We start from the raw sequence: 17,241 nt of genomic DNA on the forward strand, positions 1-17,241 counted from the left end.
GGATCCCGTCTGTACCGCCTCCGATTCCTGCGTTCGGGGCACAGACTTCTTTCCGTGTGCCTGCGTAGCCTCCTTGGAGCCGACTTTGGCGGGTTTTGACGGCGTCGGAGCCGCTGTCCCGTGCCGACCATCTTTCTTGGAGGACCCCTCCTCTGGCGTCGGTTTCGATTTCGCAGCATCGGAATCGACGGACTTCCTCGACTTCTGCGGACCGGAGGTCGACGGAGTCGATGGGGTAGCAGGCGCCGTCGGTTTCACCGGCACGGCAGCCATCTTAGGGACACTCGAGTCCTTAACTTTCAGTTTCGATTTCGGGTCGGCCATTTTAGGTGTTGTCGATCCCGATGGTTTCGGTTTCGGTTTCGAAACAGTCTGCCCAGCAAGTAAGTCCGTGGCCGGGCCCGAAGGCGGGGCTGTGGCTTGCGGCAACGGGTCTTGGGTAAGGCCGACAGGCGATCCCGTGTCCCGGTCGGTATCCTCGTAACCTTCGGGGCAGAGCTCGTCCGCTGAGCTATCCGCCGCGGCCCCATAAATCTCATCGTCGTCTCCTACCTCGTCGACGTATTCAAGGCCTGGACCCGCGACTCCGTCGTCGTCTCCCGGATCCGCCTCGACCTCCGTCCCGGGTGGGGAGATTTGGAGATGATGACCCTGGTCCTCTTCGTCTTGGTCGCCGAAGATGTTCTCCGGATCCGGTGCCGCTTGTTTAGCTTCCATGCGCACCGCGCGCCGAAGCTTGAGAGTCTTTTTCGATCGGAACTGTGCACAGGCCTTGCACTTTCCGTCGTCGTGGTCAGGCGAAAGGCATTTGTTACACACGGGGTGTAGATCGATGTGTGGGTACTTGGACCCACAGAGCGGGCAGTACTTAAACGGGCTCCGCTCCATGTCCGAAAAGGCTTGCAGTCGTGTCGCGATGAGAAGGCCTCAAAGTTCCGAGAGCGAAGAAAACTCCGCTTATTCCGGCTCCAAGAGACGGAAGACTCGAGACCGTGCGCAGACAATACCGACGCAAGAAAATCGAGGCCTTTTGGCCGCTAAAAGTTAGTTTTACTTGGTTCCGACAGTAAGACGTCGAGACCACATCCGAACCCAATGGCGGAAAAAAACAATCCGGGGATGGAGCCGATGCCCATGCGCACTGTAGTCCAGGGGAGGAGCCACCTATCTCAGGATACTTCGAAGACTCTTCCAGGACAACAATGTGCAATCATCCGAGCCCAACACTAGGCGGCGATCTAATGCTAAGATATGAATTTAGCAGCCCACATGCCTCGAACCAAAAGATATTAAATGTCTCTAGAAAAATATAAGCAGATGAACATTTTCAGGCAAAAAGATAATATAGCAGGTGAACATAATTCAAATGAAAAAATATAAGCAGATCATCATGTTTAAAGCAAAAATGTCACAATGTGTGAATGATGTTATAGATAACATTGGTACTCAATTAGATCATTCATTCCATGAGGCTTGAGTGAGTCCATTTGTTTAATCCAATAATTCTCTCTTTGGAGAAGATATTTGTGATTGTCTCTGCCTTCATTCTTGTGGACTGTCTCCAGTATTAGGAATTTAAGCTGACTGATGTTATGGTGGTATTCTTGAAAGTGGGTGGCCACCGTTGACTTTGTATTCTTGGTACGTATGTTCTATATAGGTTTGTTGATTCTGATTTTTGTCTTGTGCTCAATTCGTCCCCTCATAGTATTATTGCCATTCCAGATTTTTTCCTTGATGAAGGGTTTATAACCCGAAATGCATTGGAAGGAACAAAAAAATGAGACCACATTGCAATGAAAACGAATTAATATCTATGGAAAAGTGAATACAACTTTTGCAAAGAAATTAAATACACGTTAATGAACTTTTTTTGAAAAGTTGGTAGGTAAATAAGTAACCTTAGTTCAGAGGACACAGATAGTGCCCAGGGGGACAAATCCACACTGTGATGCGCAGCCATTCATATTAGATGGAACAGCTCTCCCATAACTAAAGTCAGACTGAGGTTAAATTTCAATATGGTTGGCACCCACTGATCCACTATCCGACCCACTTGGAGTTCTTCAGTTTCAACCCACCAAGGTTAAGGGCATTGCAGTTTTTTGAATGATTCTCCTCCAGACACTTAACCGCAATGGCTGACCTATCCCTAACCCCGTCTGTAACACCCATCTATGCACTAAAGCAGGACATTACTTATATTTTGGAATTCTCGATTGACAACTTTGACCTGAAATTTTTGCACCCTGATGTTCCTGTGTTTTTTCTTCCTTAAATTTGAGACACAGCATAATGTAGATGAGCCTTTAACGTGTTTGCTTAATGCTTGTTTTATCTTTTCCTGCAATTTGTACTTGGCCGCAAGCTGTTAGGACTCCTGCTATACTTTGATGTTTTTTGGCAACCATCTCATACTTTGTTGTAATGAGTCATAAACGTTCAATAAAAAGATTATGATTTAAAAAAATATATAAAAGCATAACCATTGTAAAGAAATATAGTTCAAAATCCAATCCCACTTTTTCACAATAAAATTCCCACATTTCTATCATGCAGAAAATTTCTCAATCGAAATTGGGTGGAGTAAACTTCACAAAATGCTCAAATTCAAAGGATGAATACTTAATGTTATTCACATTTCTTATCGATACTTCATAACATATCGAAAGAGCGTTTTGCATGATATTTGCCATTGCAAAGACGACAGGAGTAACTACTAAGTCTTTATTGCATACGGTCTACTGTATCTTGAACAAGTACATACATTGTAAATAAGTATTACCTACCTTGAGAGGCTTTTGATTTTGCACTTTATGACTTTCATTCAGAACGGAGGGACCCTGATTAGTCAGCAAATGACGCTGATGTACTAAGGCATCCTTAAATTCTTCTTCTGTTTTGGTTTCAAGAAGTTTCTGACGGAATGCAATGTCCGAAAATATCGTTGCAAAGGTGCGACCGACCTCAGTTGCAGTTTTAGTGCTTTTCTGATGACAAAAAAAAACGTATAAAGGACCCTTCATATTTCATACATTAACGCTACTCCTCCCATTTAACTTATTGAAATACATAATGGGTATGATGGAGGATAGGTTATAGCTTGAGAAACCATCACACATTTTGTGTATGGCACAGAAAGATGTACTATAAAAATGTTTCCAAAAGTGATCAGGTTATTGGAGTCCTCACTCTTGTTCATAAATCACCATTAAAACATGCAGTCAGTACTGCTTCCTTACATACTTTTTTTATAATCACTCTTTCTTATTCAATAAAGTACAACTTGTGTGAGGTTGGTCCATGTCTGGAATAACACAGAAGAGCTAAAGAGTAGACTTAAAATGACCCAGGATTGATTTAAGCAATCTCATTGTTCATTAATGTCCTGTGAAACAGTGTAAAAATAATAATGCTGCATAACTACGTATTCAATTACCTCAAGACCTGCAGGGAGGGGCGAGACACACTCGTAGCTTAAGGCTTCGATACACATAAAACATATAGAGGAACAGCTGTATTCACAATACACTTATTTCAATCAACAAAATCCATATCATTATTACTGAATGTAGCTGCTAACAAAGAATATCTTAGCAGGCTGTGTACCCTGTCATCTGTTTGGTTAATGATACTCAATATTAATAAAAAAAATACTTTTGCTGATACAAAGTATTGCATATTTTGTTTTCTAGGGTATGTTGCAGTGCATTAATTGGCTTATGTGATACAAATCAGAAATGTGTGGCGAGTTGGAACTAGGACTGTTATTATCTGGGAGGATAACTAAATAAGGAAATGCTACTTAACTGTTATCCTAGTTCTCTTCCAGGGGGATCCTCATTAAAGTCATGAGCACTGAACAGTCCCGCCCACATGTGAGGATCCTGGTGCACTTTTAAAAAGTATACATATATGTATAACAAGAATTTGTATTATGGTACTTTATATACAAGTTAGCAGGGAGGAAAGATGTGGAGGAGGTGTGGGCAGATCTTCCTAACGGCATGAGAACATGTATACTGGGTAAATCATTAATATAATGTTCAATTGATTCTTCTGTAGGTAATGAACTTTACCTATGACATGGTGGGCAATTGGTTGGGTATCAGTTGGTACCTATTAGTATTGTTGATACTAATTAAGAAAATATATACATATGTTTGCAGCTTAAAGAAGGCTAAAAATGGCCAGATTTCATTTTAAAAAGAAGCCAATTGCATAGACATATGTCACCATAAAAATGTCTCCATAGAAATCTTTCACAAACCTTTTTAAAAAGAAGGGGAATATGAGAAATTGTTAGCCAACAGGCTGCGGTGCAAAGCATAGAATAGAAAACTGGCCCTGTACCTCTAAGAACTTCCTGTGGAAAATTAGTGCGTTTTGGTGAACATTATCTGCGCCATCTTGCCTCTTCCCCTGATGCCACACTTTTGTCGTGCGCGCCCGCCATTTTAAGATGCCCCGATCAGAACAAACCCTTTTGCATGCCGCTGGCCCCTGACGAACAAGTTACTTACCTTCGGTAACGATATATCTGTAAGAAACAGTAGTTAGTATTAGATTCCTTACCTTAGAATATCCCCAGGCGTCAGTCTGGATCCGGAAACTTTTGCGTAGCAGTACCCCTGCGCGTCGGTAGGCGTCGTCTGCAGGCGTCCCCTGCGGCTCCGCGTCGTCGGCGTCGTGCGCCGTGATGACGTCGCTGGAGTATATAGACGCCGCCTCCGCGCGCTGACGTCAGTTCTTTGCACACAGCTTTTCCGCGCCAGAACACGCAGAGCCATGTGAGAACCAACACTGGTGCCATTTGAAACTAGGGCCCTGAAAGGGATGTCCCTAACCCTAGGTATCAGTTCGCAGAACGGGGAGGATGGGCGGGGCGGTAAGGAATCTAATACTAACTACTGTTTCTTACAGATATATCGTTACCGAAGGTAAGTAACTTGTTCATCTGAAAGAAACAGGTTAGTATTAGATTCCTTACCTTAGAATAGATACCCCAGCAATACCAACCCCGGTGGTGGGTCTGCGAACCAATACAACCTACACCAGAAAGTCCTGGAGGACCGAACGGCCAAAGAAGCCATCCCTCCGGACTTGACTGTCCAGGCAGTAGTGCCTCGCAAAGGTGTGCAGCGAGGCCCACGTGGCCGCCTGGCAAATGTCCTGCAAAGGGACTCCCCGGCCCAGGGCAGTAGTAGCCGCCGTGGCCCGAGTGGAATGGGCCCTCAGCCCAACAGGAGGCTCCTTCCGAGCCAAAGAGTAGCATGCTTTGATGCACAGGACGACCCACCGAGAGATGGTCCGTTTCTGTACCGCCCTTCCCTTCTTCCCACCCACGTAGCCAACAAACAGTTGGTCATCCACCCGGAACTGGCGTGTGCGATCCATATAGAATGAAAGCGCACGTTTTGGGTCCAGACGATGGAGCCGCTCTTCATCCTTTGAAGGATGCGGAGGCGGGAAGAAGGAGGGCAAGGTGATGGACTGCCCAATGTGAAAAGCAGAGACTACCTTGGGCAGGAAAGAAGGTCTGGTCCGAAGAACCACCTTATCAGGATGAACAGACAAGAAAGGAGGTTGAACAGAAAGAGCCTGGAGCTCACTCACTCTCCTGGCAGAGGTGATGGCTACCAGGAAGGCCGTCTTTAAGGTGAGAAGACGGAGAGGACAGGAATGAAGGGGCTCAAAGGGAGCGCACATCAGGAAAGTCAAAACCAGGTTCAAGTCCCACTGAGGCATCACGAACGGAGCTGGAGGATACATGTGCGTGATGCCCTTTAAGAATCTTAACACAATAGGGGACTTGAACAAAGATGGCTGATCAGGTAGCCTCAAGAAGGCGGAAAGGGCAGAAAGATAGCCCTTGATAGTGCCCAGAGCAGAGCCCTGCTGGGCAAGGGAAAGGAGGAAGAGGAGAACCTCAGATAGAGGGGCAGAAAGGGGATCCACAGCCTTTGCTGTGCACCATGCCACAAATCTGTTCCACCGGCAGGCGTATACCGACTTTGTGGAGGGACGCCTGGCTGCCAGAATGACATCACAGACTTCAGGAGGCAAGTCAAATGGCCTCAACTGTCGCCGCTCAATCTCCACGCATGGAGGTGGAGACTGGACAGGTTCGGGTGGAGGACCGTCCCCTGCTGCTGCGACAGAAGGTCCTCCTGAAGGGGCAGGCGGATCGAGGGACCGACTGTCATGCTGAGTAGCTCGGGATACCAGTACCTTCGAGCCCAGTCCGGAGCCACAAGGATAACATGGGCCCGGTCGCGCCTGATCTTCTTCAGCACTCCGGGCAGAAGTGGTATAGGCGGAAAGGCGTACAACAGACCGCAACTCCACTCGCGCCGAAAGGCGTCGCCGAGCGAGTGCCGTCTTGGAAACTCCAACGCGCAGAACTGATGACATTGCGCGTTCTCTTCTGTGGCGAATAGATCTAACCAAGGCTCTCCCCATTGCTGAAAGAGGCCTCTCGCCACATCCGAGTTCAGACGCCATTCGTGATCCACCGAGCACCGACGGCTGAGTTCGTCCGCCCTGGCGTTCAGAGAACCTGCCAGGTGTTGAACCGTCAGAGTCACGCCCTGACGTTCCAGCCATTGCCAGAGGCGCAGAGCCTCTTGGCAAAGGGTCCACGACCCCACACCGCCCTGTTTGTTGCAGTACCACATGGCGGTGGTGTTGTCCGTGAACACCTGCACTACACTCCCGTTGACAAAGGGGAGGAATGCCTTCAGTGCCAGGCGAATCGCCCGCAGCTCCAACATGTTGATATGGAGCCGGGACTCCGCCGGAGACCAGAGGCCTCTGATCTCCGCCTCTCCCAAGTGGCCACCCCAGCCTTGGAGGGACGCGTCCGTCACAACCACGTGCTCCGGCTGGGGAAGGGAGAGGGATCTGCCCCTGACCCAATCGCGGTCTGTAAGCCACCACTGCAACTGTCTCGCAGTGCCCTCCGAGATCAGGACATGGTCGGATAGGTTGCCCTGATGCTGGGCCCACTGAAACTTCAGGTCCCACTGCAGAGCCCGCATCCGCCATCTGGCGTGATGCACCAGAAGGATGCAGGAGGCCATCAGCCCCAGAAGCCGCAGCGTCAACCTGACCGAAACCCGGGATAACGGCTGAAAGATGGGAATCAGAGCCTGAATATCCCGGACCCGCCGTTCCGGGGGATAAACCCGAAACTGCGCCGAGTCGAGAACCGCTCCGATGAAAAGGAGCTTTTGAGAGGGACACAGGTGTGATTTCGGCACATTGATGGAAAACCCCAACTCGTGCAGGAGGTCTGCCGTCATCTGAAGGTGGTGGACGACTGTCTGGGGCGAGCCCGCCTTCAACAGCCAGTCGTCGAGGTAGGGGAAGACTGAAACCCCTAACCGGCGCAGATGAGCTGCGACCACCGCCATCACTTTCGTGAACACCCGTGGGGCGCTGGTAAGGCCGAATGGGAGCACGATAAACTGAAAATGCTCGTGGCCTACCGTGAACCGCAGGTAACGCCGGTGGGCCGGCAGGACGGGGATGTGAAAGTACGCATCCTGCAAGTCCAACGCTACCATCCAGTCTTGTGGGTCTAGAGCAGCCAAGACCTGAGCCAAAGTCAACATCTTGAACTTCTCCTTCCGGAGGAAGCCGTTGACGTTCCGTAGATCCAAGATAGGACGCAGGCCTCCCTTGTCCTTCTTGGGTACCAGAAAGTAGTGGGAGTAGCAACCACACCCTACTTCTGGCCCAGGAACGCGCTCGATGGCCCCCTTGGCCAAGAGGGCCGTAACTTCCTCCTGCAGAAGAGTCAAGTGGTCCCCCGACACACGGTGGTTCTGCGGTGGCATGGCTGGAGGAGTGGACTCGAAGGGGAGGGCATAGCCCCTTCGGACAAGCTGCAGCACCCACCTGTCCGATGTTATCGCGCGCCAGCGGGAGTGGTGATGGCGAACCCTGCCACCCACTGGCGTCACGTGAGCCCGAAAGCTCGGACTAGGAAGGCTTGGATGCCGCAGCGGAGGGAGGCGTGGACTGACCACGACGCTGGCCTCTACCGCCACCACGGCGGAAACCACGGGCGCCACCGCGCCGGGGAGCGCTCTGCGCCGCGTGGCTGGCAGCACGTGTGGGACCTCCTCTCCCTTGGCCACGAAAGGGCCGAAACGAACCCGTCTGCTGGCGCTGGGTCTGGGTCGAGAGACCCAAGGACTTGGCCGTGACCCTGGAGTCCTTGAAGCGCTCCAGCGCGTGGTCCGCTTTGTCACCAAATAGGCGACTGCCATCAAATGGCATGTCCATAAGCGTATTTTGGACGTCTGGTGAGAAGTTGGCAGATCTCAGCCAGGCATGGCGACGAATCGCCACCGTAGTGGACATGGCCCGTCCCAGTGAGTCCGTGGTGTCCAGACCACAACGGATCGAGTACCGCGCCGCATCCCGGCCTTCAACAAAGGCCCGGGTGAGCTTGTCCCGCACTTCCTGGGGGCATTGCGGCAAACACTCCTCGACCGTATCCCACAGGGAGTGGGTGTAGCGGCCCAAGAGGCACGCGGTGTTACAAGACCGCAGCCCAGCACTCAAAGAGGAAAACACTTTCTTTCCGAATTGGTCGTACCTCTTTGATTCCCGGTCGGGCGGAGCCGACGGAAATGCGGACTGCGAAGTGGAGGCCTGGATCACCAGACTCTCCGGGGAGGGATGGGTGGACAGGAAGGCAGGGTCGTCCGCGCAGGGACGGTGACGCCTGGCAACGTTCCGGTCAACCGGCGCACCAGAGGCGGGCCTGGACCAGGTGCCCAGAAGGACATCCGTCAGGGCCTCATTAAACGGCAGCAGAGGCTCCTGGGGGCATGACTGCGGTTTAAAAACTTCCGTCAGGATATTCGGTTTGACCTTCGCAACGGGGAGCTCAAGGTGTAAGGCCTTGGCAGCCCTCATCAGGACCACCGAATAGGCAGCACCCGCCTCGGACGCCACAGGGGACGGAGAGACAAACCCAGGGTTGGGCGACTCGTCCAGGCCACTGGCATCACCCAGATCACCTACCCAGTCCACATCGTACTGGCAGGCACGGGATAGAGGGTCCTCAGACCCCTCCCAACCCTCTCCATACTCCTCCTCGTCATACCCATATTCTGGGTCGACGATATAGACATCGGGGTCAACAGGCCCCATCGGCGTCGGGTCCGGCGTCGGCCGACGCCGGTCCGGCTCCGAGTCCGGAGTCGGGGAGGAAAGGGGGGTGGCGCCGCGCGGCGTCGGTGCCGGGGACCCGACGCCGGCCGGAGCCGACGGCGGAGTCGCTGCACCACGCGGGGGCGGTACCATGGGCTGGCCCACAGGAACCGACGCCGGAGAGGCCGGGAGACCAGCCGGCGACGAACCAGAGGGAACCAGCGGCGCCGGGGCCGGAGCCACCGGCGGCGCCGGGGCAGGAGCACCCGAACCGCTCGGGCCCCCAGACGGGACCGACGGGCCCGCAGGCGCCGAAGGCCCCGCCGGAGAAGACCTCGCCCTCATAGCAATGAGGAAGGCCTCGATCTCCTCACGCGACGCGCCTTCCCCAGGGACCGACAGGTGTGGGGCAGACGGCGTCGGCGACCCATGCGGGACCGCGGGGGTGGGGTCACCCGAGCCCCCGGCCGCAGCACGCGGGCGTCGGGGGGAGTCGGGGGTGCGATGGCGACGCCCCGACTTCTTGTGCTTACCTGACGAGCCGGAGGAATGGTGGCGACTCCCGGAGCGCCCATGGCGGCTCCGCGACCGCTCCCTCGACCGCTCCCTCGACCTCCGACCGGACCGGGACCGCTCTCGACGCGGGGCCGACAACCGGAGTTCGAGAAGCTTGCGGGACCGCTCCCGCCTAGCTTTTCCAGTCAAGGCCCGACAGTCGACGCAGGACTCCACGTCGTGGTCCGCGCCCAGACACCGGAGGCAGAGTCGATGGTGGTCGGTGACCGACATCATGCGGTCGCACTCGTCACAACTCTTGAAACCGGGCATCCTACCGGCACCGTAAGGATCAATCAGTTAACAAAAAAACTTGGTCAAAAGACCGGAGTACTGCTCTTCGGATCTGCGCTAACTGGCGCGGAAAAAAGAAGAACTGACGTCAGCGCGCGGAGGCGGCGTCTATATACTCCAGCGACGTCATCACGGCGCACGACGCCGACGACGCGGAGCCGCAGGGGACGCCTGCAGACGACGCCTACCGACGCGCAGGGGTACTGCTACGCAAAAGTTTCCGGATCCAGACTGACGCCTGGGGATATTCTAAGGTAAGGAATCTAATACTAACCTGTTTCTTTCAGATATAGCCCTTTGCCTTCGCTAAGCCTGCACGCTGACCACCCCCTGCTTGCACCTGCCTTGAGTCATAAACCCCTCTTCGGCGCTGCTCTGCCCCAGGCCCTCATCCTGTTCCCAGCGCGACACCTCCCTGCTTTCCTTTCATGATCTCCGGCCCTTAGATGCAAACCCCCTTTCTCCCCGTGTGCCCGTTTTGTCCTCCCCGTTCCCAAGCCGGCACCCAGCTCTGCCGATACCATCCTTGCCCCTCCCCGTACAATAGAAAGCTCCCCCCCCATCAAAGAATCCCCGGGTTGATCAAAGCCCCCACCCCATGAGGTCCGATCAAACTCCCCACATTCCGTGAATCGGCGGATTATCCAGCTGCGCGATGCTCATCACCTGTTGTGACTAGGGTGGGGACTTCAACTGTAAATGTGTGTGGGAACGGGCCCAAAGGGGAGTTCCGAGAATGTCTTTTCCGTACATCAAAGCTTTTACATGTATGTGTAATCTCCAATAAAGTCATAAATGTGGGTATAAGAGGCCAGGCCTCAGAAATACAGTTAGAGCACCTCAGAACGATACCTTCTGTCCGTTTCGTTGTGTTCTCCTCCGGAGAGAATAAAAAACCTTGTTTCCTGCTTTCCAGTCTCCAGCGCCTGCCTCTTCATTGATTTAAATAACTAGAGGGTCACAGAGGCAATACCGCCGGGCAAATATCGATTGTCCCCGACCCGATTGAACTTTTTTTTACAATTGGCGTCCCAAGCGTGGGGCCCATCAGCGACTCGTGGATCCAGTGGGAGAGGTCCCGACGACAGAGTGAACGACTGCAACGATCGGGAGAGCTCTTGCCCAATAGACCCTCGTCTGGCAGCCGATCATCCGAACTTCACTAGTTCCGAACAGACCTCTCTCGAGTGATCTACGGTCCTGACTGGGAACCATCAGGAGTGCCGTGAGAAATACGAGAAAAAGAGGACGATCGGGCGCTGGATTCGGAAGACAAGAAACTGTCCACATGGTCCGGGTAAGGTCGTGTTGCCACGACAAGTTGCGAAAAAAAAAAAAAATTTTGTTTTGATTGCTTGATTGTTCAAAATACTAGTATTGCTTTGTTTATTTTTATTTGGAGATTCACTGTCTGCAAACGGAGAAGCAACAGGCTCTCTCTCCCTTTGCAAGCAGTGGAGGATAGGTAGGGTAGCAGCCGTGCTTGTTCTTTTTCTCCCCCACTCAATAATTGCTTGAAACTGAACTGTTGTTCACAAACTATTGTTTCCTGGAGATTCCCTGTCTGCAAGCAGGGAAGAGACCACCCTTTTTGCAGATAGTGAAAAGGGTAGGTAACGCAGATCTTTGCGGACCTACTCATTCTCCCCATTGTTATTTATTGGTCGTTTGGTTTTATATTTTTTTTTGATCCATGAGGTATTCACTACCTGCAAACAACGTAGAATAGAAATATTCTGTCTAGTCTTTGCACCTAGTGATAAGATAGGCAGTGCTGACTTTTTAGTCCCTCGTAACGAGCCGTCATGTCTGTCTTCTCCCCACTGATAAATAGCCTGTTTAGCCCGGACCGGGTGTTAGAGGTGGACCATATGGCTCCACTAGAAGGCACCCCTAATAAGGACATGTTCATAAACTATGGGTTAGTCACCATAGCTTATAATAAATTATGGCACAGGTATACCGAAGATAGCCAAGACAAACAGTGGCCACTGGCAGGATCCTTTGACCTTGATAAAATAGAAACGTTAGAAATAGCCCTTCGAAATAATAAGACGACGCCAATTATGCTCGACAGTCTCGGTATGTGGCGCAGAGAGGCTACGAAACGACAGAGAAAAGACGAGGATAAACCAAGTAGGGAAATATACCGACAGGACAACCCCAGGACACCGCTACCCACAACTTATCCCCCGACACTATGCAAAGGACGACCAGACTTAGGGTCAGACCAATGCGCTTTTTGTAGGTATGTCGGACACTGGAAAGCCCAATGCCCGACTCTACTGAGCGTGAGTGTGAGAAGTTGGCCTGATGTGCAGTGCTCACTATTCTAGTGATCACTATATATCAGTCCAAACAACCCTTATTGATGATTGGTTGTAAGTCAACCTTATAGACCAGCTATCCTAGTAGCATGGATACGAGCAGTCTAAGGCTAAGACTCTAGAGGGCGTGTTAAGCCAGCTGTTTTACCATCACATTACCCCTTGAACACCCAGTGAAAGGACACCACACAAGTGTTATGAAAATAAACAATGTATTTATTAGAATCACAACAACCCTGTACTCTTTATGAGGACAGGGTGCTAAGCACACAACAAAACTCTTACGAAAATACTTTTAAGTTAGCACGTTACACAAATGCCCGAGGGGCACGAAAAACCATATACGCTAAAAGTGGAATGCGAATTACTAGCAGGTAAGTAACAGTTCTAATAGGCTTTGGAATCGCTAGGACTGGACTAGGGAATCGTTAGATTACTACTAGGAGGCCCAGGGGACTCGGGTGCAGAGTGTGCACTCTCACGCGGGATGCGGGACAAAGTCTATGGAAGCTAGAATTCACAAAGTTAGTGTTCACGGGCGAACCCGACCTGGTAGGGAGAAAATGACAGTGGATCCTGACCCTTGGATAGTGAGGCTATGCTGGGACACCGGAGTGCCGAAGTTACCTAGCCCAGGGGCTGCAGCTGCATAGGTCTGAAAAGACGTCGGGGATCTCGTTGCCGGACCAGGAGCCTGGAAGGAAGAAGTTGCTGGCAGGCGACCAGTGAAGGAAAGTTCGATGGATCCGAGCCTGGATCAAGGAAGAAGAAAACCTGAAAGCAGAGGGGACCAAGTTCTTGAATCACTAGCCAGTGATTAAGTGGGCACCAGGATGGCACCGGGCGAAGTCACCGCAGTCAGGTGAGTGGGCGCTGCTGGGCTCTGCAGTCTCTCGGACCAGGAGGCGTTGTCGGCGACCAGGATGGAGGTGCGAGCTGTCCCACGCAGGATGAAGTCGTCGGCGTCGAAGTTACCCAGGAGTGGGCAACAAGCCTTGGCTAATTCAAGCCCACGCGGTGGACTCAAAATGGCGTCTTGAGTGGACCAGGAGGGTCCGGGGTGCTCCTCTTCTGGAAGGGAGCAAGGGCCAGTCTGGAGCAACCAGACCAGCAGCAGAAATGTCGTCGGGCGTCGTCAGGAAGGCCACAAGCCAACGGGCTAGTAGCCAAACAACGCGGTGAGCAGCGGAAAGCAGAAGGGCCCCACGCAGATCGTGGAGATGCTGGGGGGCTGCTCTTCGGTGCTGGAGCTGCTCAGGGTGGGGGCTTCTCGGACCCCAAAGCACTCACCAGGAATTCACTCGGCGGGCTTGCTGGAAAGAAGTCGTGCAGTCTTGCAGATGGCCGGTCCCTTGAGGTCTCGTCGCACCCACGGTTCTCAGCTGGGCTGTAGAGGTGGGTAGAGGTCAGAGGTGCCAGGGAAGCCGGTTCTCGTCGAGCTGGGCAGTCGGATTCCGGAGGAAGGACTTGCAGCAGACCGCAGTGTTCTTAGATGGTGCCTGCGGATGCAGGGTGACTACTCCTTAGTCACAAGGGAGAAATCTTAGGAAGAAGTCTTGAGTTCCTTTCGCAGAAAGTAGTTTCAGGATTCAAAGATGATCTGATTTGGAAGGGGGCCAGTCTCTACCTTTATCCTGTAAAAAGGGGCTGGCACGCGACTAAGTCCTGCCCTATGGGTGGGACTAGGAGGGGGGTGGTTACACCCACTTCCTTGGCGGGCTTTTCCCCAGCACAGGGTCTGGAGTGACCCTGGAACTGGTTCAAGCCGGCCTATGCACAGTGAGCACCGGGGTGCCACTTGCAGTCACCTTCCTCTAAAGCCCTGCCTACCTACAATACACAAAACCCTGTCTGGGACGGTGCTGGCACCGCCCCTGGCAGGAAACCCTTTGTCCTTATCTCCTGCTCTGGGAGGACTCCCAGCAGCAGGAGGGCAGACTTGTGTCTCGGTGGCAGCATCCATTTTGTGGATGCTAAGGCTCTGTCTGACTTTTAACCGGGTTATAGGTTACAGGCATGTCGTGTCCCTCTAGAAGGGTGGAATGCTAACCCCGTCGCCAGAATTGGCGAGGGGTTAGTATTCCAATTCGTATGACACCTTACTCGACATGTTTTGATAAAGCGATACCAGAGTTGGCACATAACCGCGAGGATTATAATGCACTTAAGAGTATATGGTATGCGATATCATGGAAACGGCTAAGGGATGGATCCCGAAAGCCGCAGACAGGCTCAGCTCGTGCCAGAGCACCATCTCACACGATTCCAAGCACTCTGCCTTCAGGATTGTTAAGGCCTGCCATAGGAGTGACTGATAGGAGATCTGTGTGTCCATTTTAGGGTTAGATATAGGTATACTATATCTAAAGCAAAGGGTGAGTACACCACCTTGCCCCAGCTGTCGTGCAGCCAGTTGTGTCAGTTTTGGATGGCCAGCCAGGGGTGGCATAATACATGCTGCAGCCCCTGGTAGGCCCTGGGTACACCTATGCCCTGGGTACCTAAGGTACACTGTACAGGGACTGATAAGGTGGCTCAGTATCCAATTTAGATATGCACCTAAGGTACATGGAATCCATTTTACAGAGAGAGCAGTGGGCCTGAGGTCCTGAATAGCAGGGCCTCAGGTCAACTAAGTCAGAAAACCAGCAAAACACCAGGCAAAAAGTTGGGGGCAACCATAGTCAGGGGTCAACCTTCCTACAGTGAGTAAAGGCAAAGGGCCGACAAGAACGACAGACCGACAGTACGAGAAAAGGCGCGAGACAGAGAAGAACCCGACTTACATAGACAGACCAGACAGAACCACCGCGTTTGATTATGCCCGATGGCACAGATTTCGCCAGGAAAATCTCAGCGGCATGATCAAGTTCTCCTAGGTCGGGCAATGTCAAGACGGGAACCCAGCCTCGTTTAAAATTCACAGACGGAAAGAGATAATTATGACCAATAACTGTTTTTATATTTGTCTTGGGTCTTTGTATGTCGTACTTGTACTGTCCCCCGTCTGAGTTCGTGTGTATGTAATGTACAAATCTGCGTCATCCCTCTACACGTGTTTCCGTGTTACTCGACCCCTGTTAGCAGAAACTTAGCATAAAAGCAACCTGGAAAGAAAGAAATGATAAAACAAAACCCGTAGACCATTAATAAACTTGAACTTTTAATTTAACACAACAAACAAGGAATAATAACGATAAACTGTAGAAAATGAAAGTCAAACAGAACATTCGCCCCCCCCCCCCATTCTGGAACCTTCCAAAGTAGGGCAGGGTTACGGCTACGCCCAACCAACGGCAACCCATATAAGGCGAGCCCCGCCGCCAACTCTTGGTCAGGAAATCTTAACGTATGGGGGAGCCGGAGGAGAGGCAGGAGCCCGCAGCCTGGGCATTTGCAGGTAGTCCCGCCACATGTCTCCTTGGCCGGCCGCAACGGGCCTGGAAAGACTAAGGTAGTCCCACCACATGTCCAAGAGGAGAACAAGGCACCTCTTCCTTTTCTCTTCCGTCACAGCCGCAGCAGTCCTGGACGGCGGGGTGTCCTGCACGTACCTCCACAACAATTTGTCCAAGTTGGGCTGGGAGGGAGAGGCGACGCGGACGAGCCTCTCCCACCTCCACCGGTAGGAGGTTTCCCAGCCCCCAGCCCGACGCCGAACACCCCCAGTCAGGCGATGGTGCCCATACTTCCACAGCACCGGACACACCATGGTGGCACCCCAGTACTTGCGCAGCACCGAACGTACAATGGTGGCACCCCAGTATTTGCGCAGCACCGAACGTACAATGGTGGCACTTGGGGAACACCGGATGTGGAGAGGCCTTCATGCGGGGCGATGAAAAGGAGCGGCATGGAGTGCACCGGGAGAAGGAGACGATGTGAACGAGTCTCCCTCGCCCCCCAGGTGGGGGCATCACAGCTGCACCCCAGCTGAACGTCCCGCTCTCACAAAACAGGGACCTCTTCCTTTCACTCCGAAGGGTCTCTTCCATTCTTGCAAACTCGACGAGAGTGGCCCCTGTAGGGCCTCAAAATGGCGTCTGGATCCGCCGGAAGGCGGGCCCCGGCCACTAGAGTAACTTTGGCCAGCCATACAACTCGAACATTTGTCCCATGGAGCACGAGCCCCCATCTCCGACAGCATCTCCGCAGCCTTGAAGATCATACAAAGGTCCCCGGCGGAACCTTCGGCCTTTGCAGGTTTCCGGTAAGGGACGGCTGCCTTGATCACCAACGAAACAAACATGACATTGCCACACCTTCTGTTAGCGTGAATTCTAGAACTGCCGAAAAGGACTCTGGTCCAAACTGCCAGTAATGGAAACATTTCCCCCTGATGCTGCTTCCGGACTGTGCCGGCCCCGCCCAAAATGGCGCTGGTATCGATCGGAACTTACGAACACCTCGTGGTGTTCCTTCGCACTAATATAAACTTGATGTTCTGAGATTTTATATGATCCTTTGTACACTTGGCTAGAAAAGACGAAGAGAACTCACTCGACGAATAGTGTGAAAAGATCCCCGTTACAAATGCTGATTACGAATGTACAATGTATTATATTTTTATAACTGATGTAAACCTCATTTACGATGCACACGTACGGTATGCATATAGGAAATCTGATTACAACTGTTATGATTATGTTTCTAAATTATGAAAATATATGCCCCCGAACCCCCAGCCAATTAATAGACGTTTTAGTCTCTTACAAATGAATGAGTAAAACTTTCCGATGTTTTTATTGTTGCAAACGACACCCCCCACTGTACGCACTTTAGCCATTGCCACGACCGACCAAATACGACCACACCCTCCTAATCCATATGCTGAAATGAATTTGCAAAATAAAGTCTTTGAAACTATGGACGGGTATTGCATGCTTTATTTTAAAAC

General features: G+C 51.9%; 1 protein-coding gene across 1 annotated transcript in view; it reads right to left on the minus strand.

The window, feature by feature from the left end:
- SLC4A11 (solute carrier family 4 member 11) overlaps positions 1 to 17,241 on the minus strand; it is a 1,943,806-nt gene that overhangs the window by 765,803 nt on the left and 1,160,762 nt on the right. Inside the window, exon 9 of the mRNA XM_078678714.1 lies at positions 2,790 to 2,990. Within this exon, the coding sequence (XP_078534840.1) occupies positions 2,790 to 2,990 (201 nt within the window). The remainder of the gene's footprint in view (positions 1 to 2,789; positions 2,991 to 17,241) is intronic.

Source organism: Lissotriton helveticus, chromosome 2_2 (genome assembly GCF_964261635.1).
Source record: "Lissotriton helveticus chromosome 2_2, aLisHel1.1, whole genome shotgun sequence".
Classification (NCBI taxonomy): domain Eukaryota; kingdom Metazoa; phylum Chordata; class Amphibia; order Caudata; family Salamandridae; genus Lissotriton; species Lissotriton helveticus.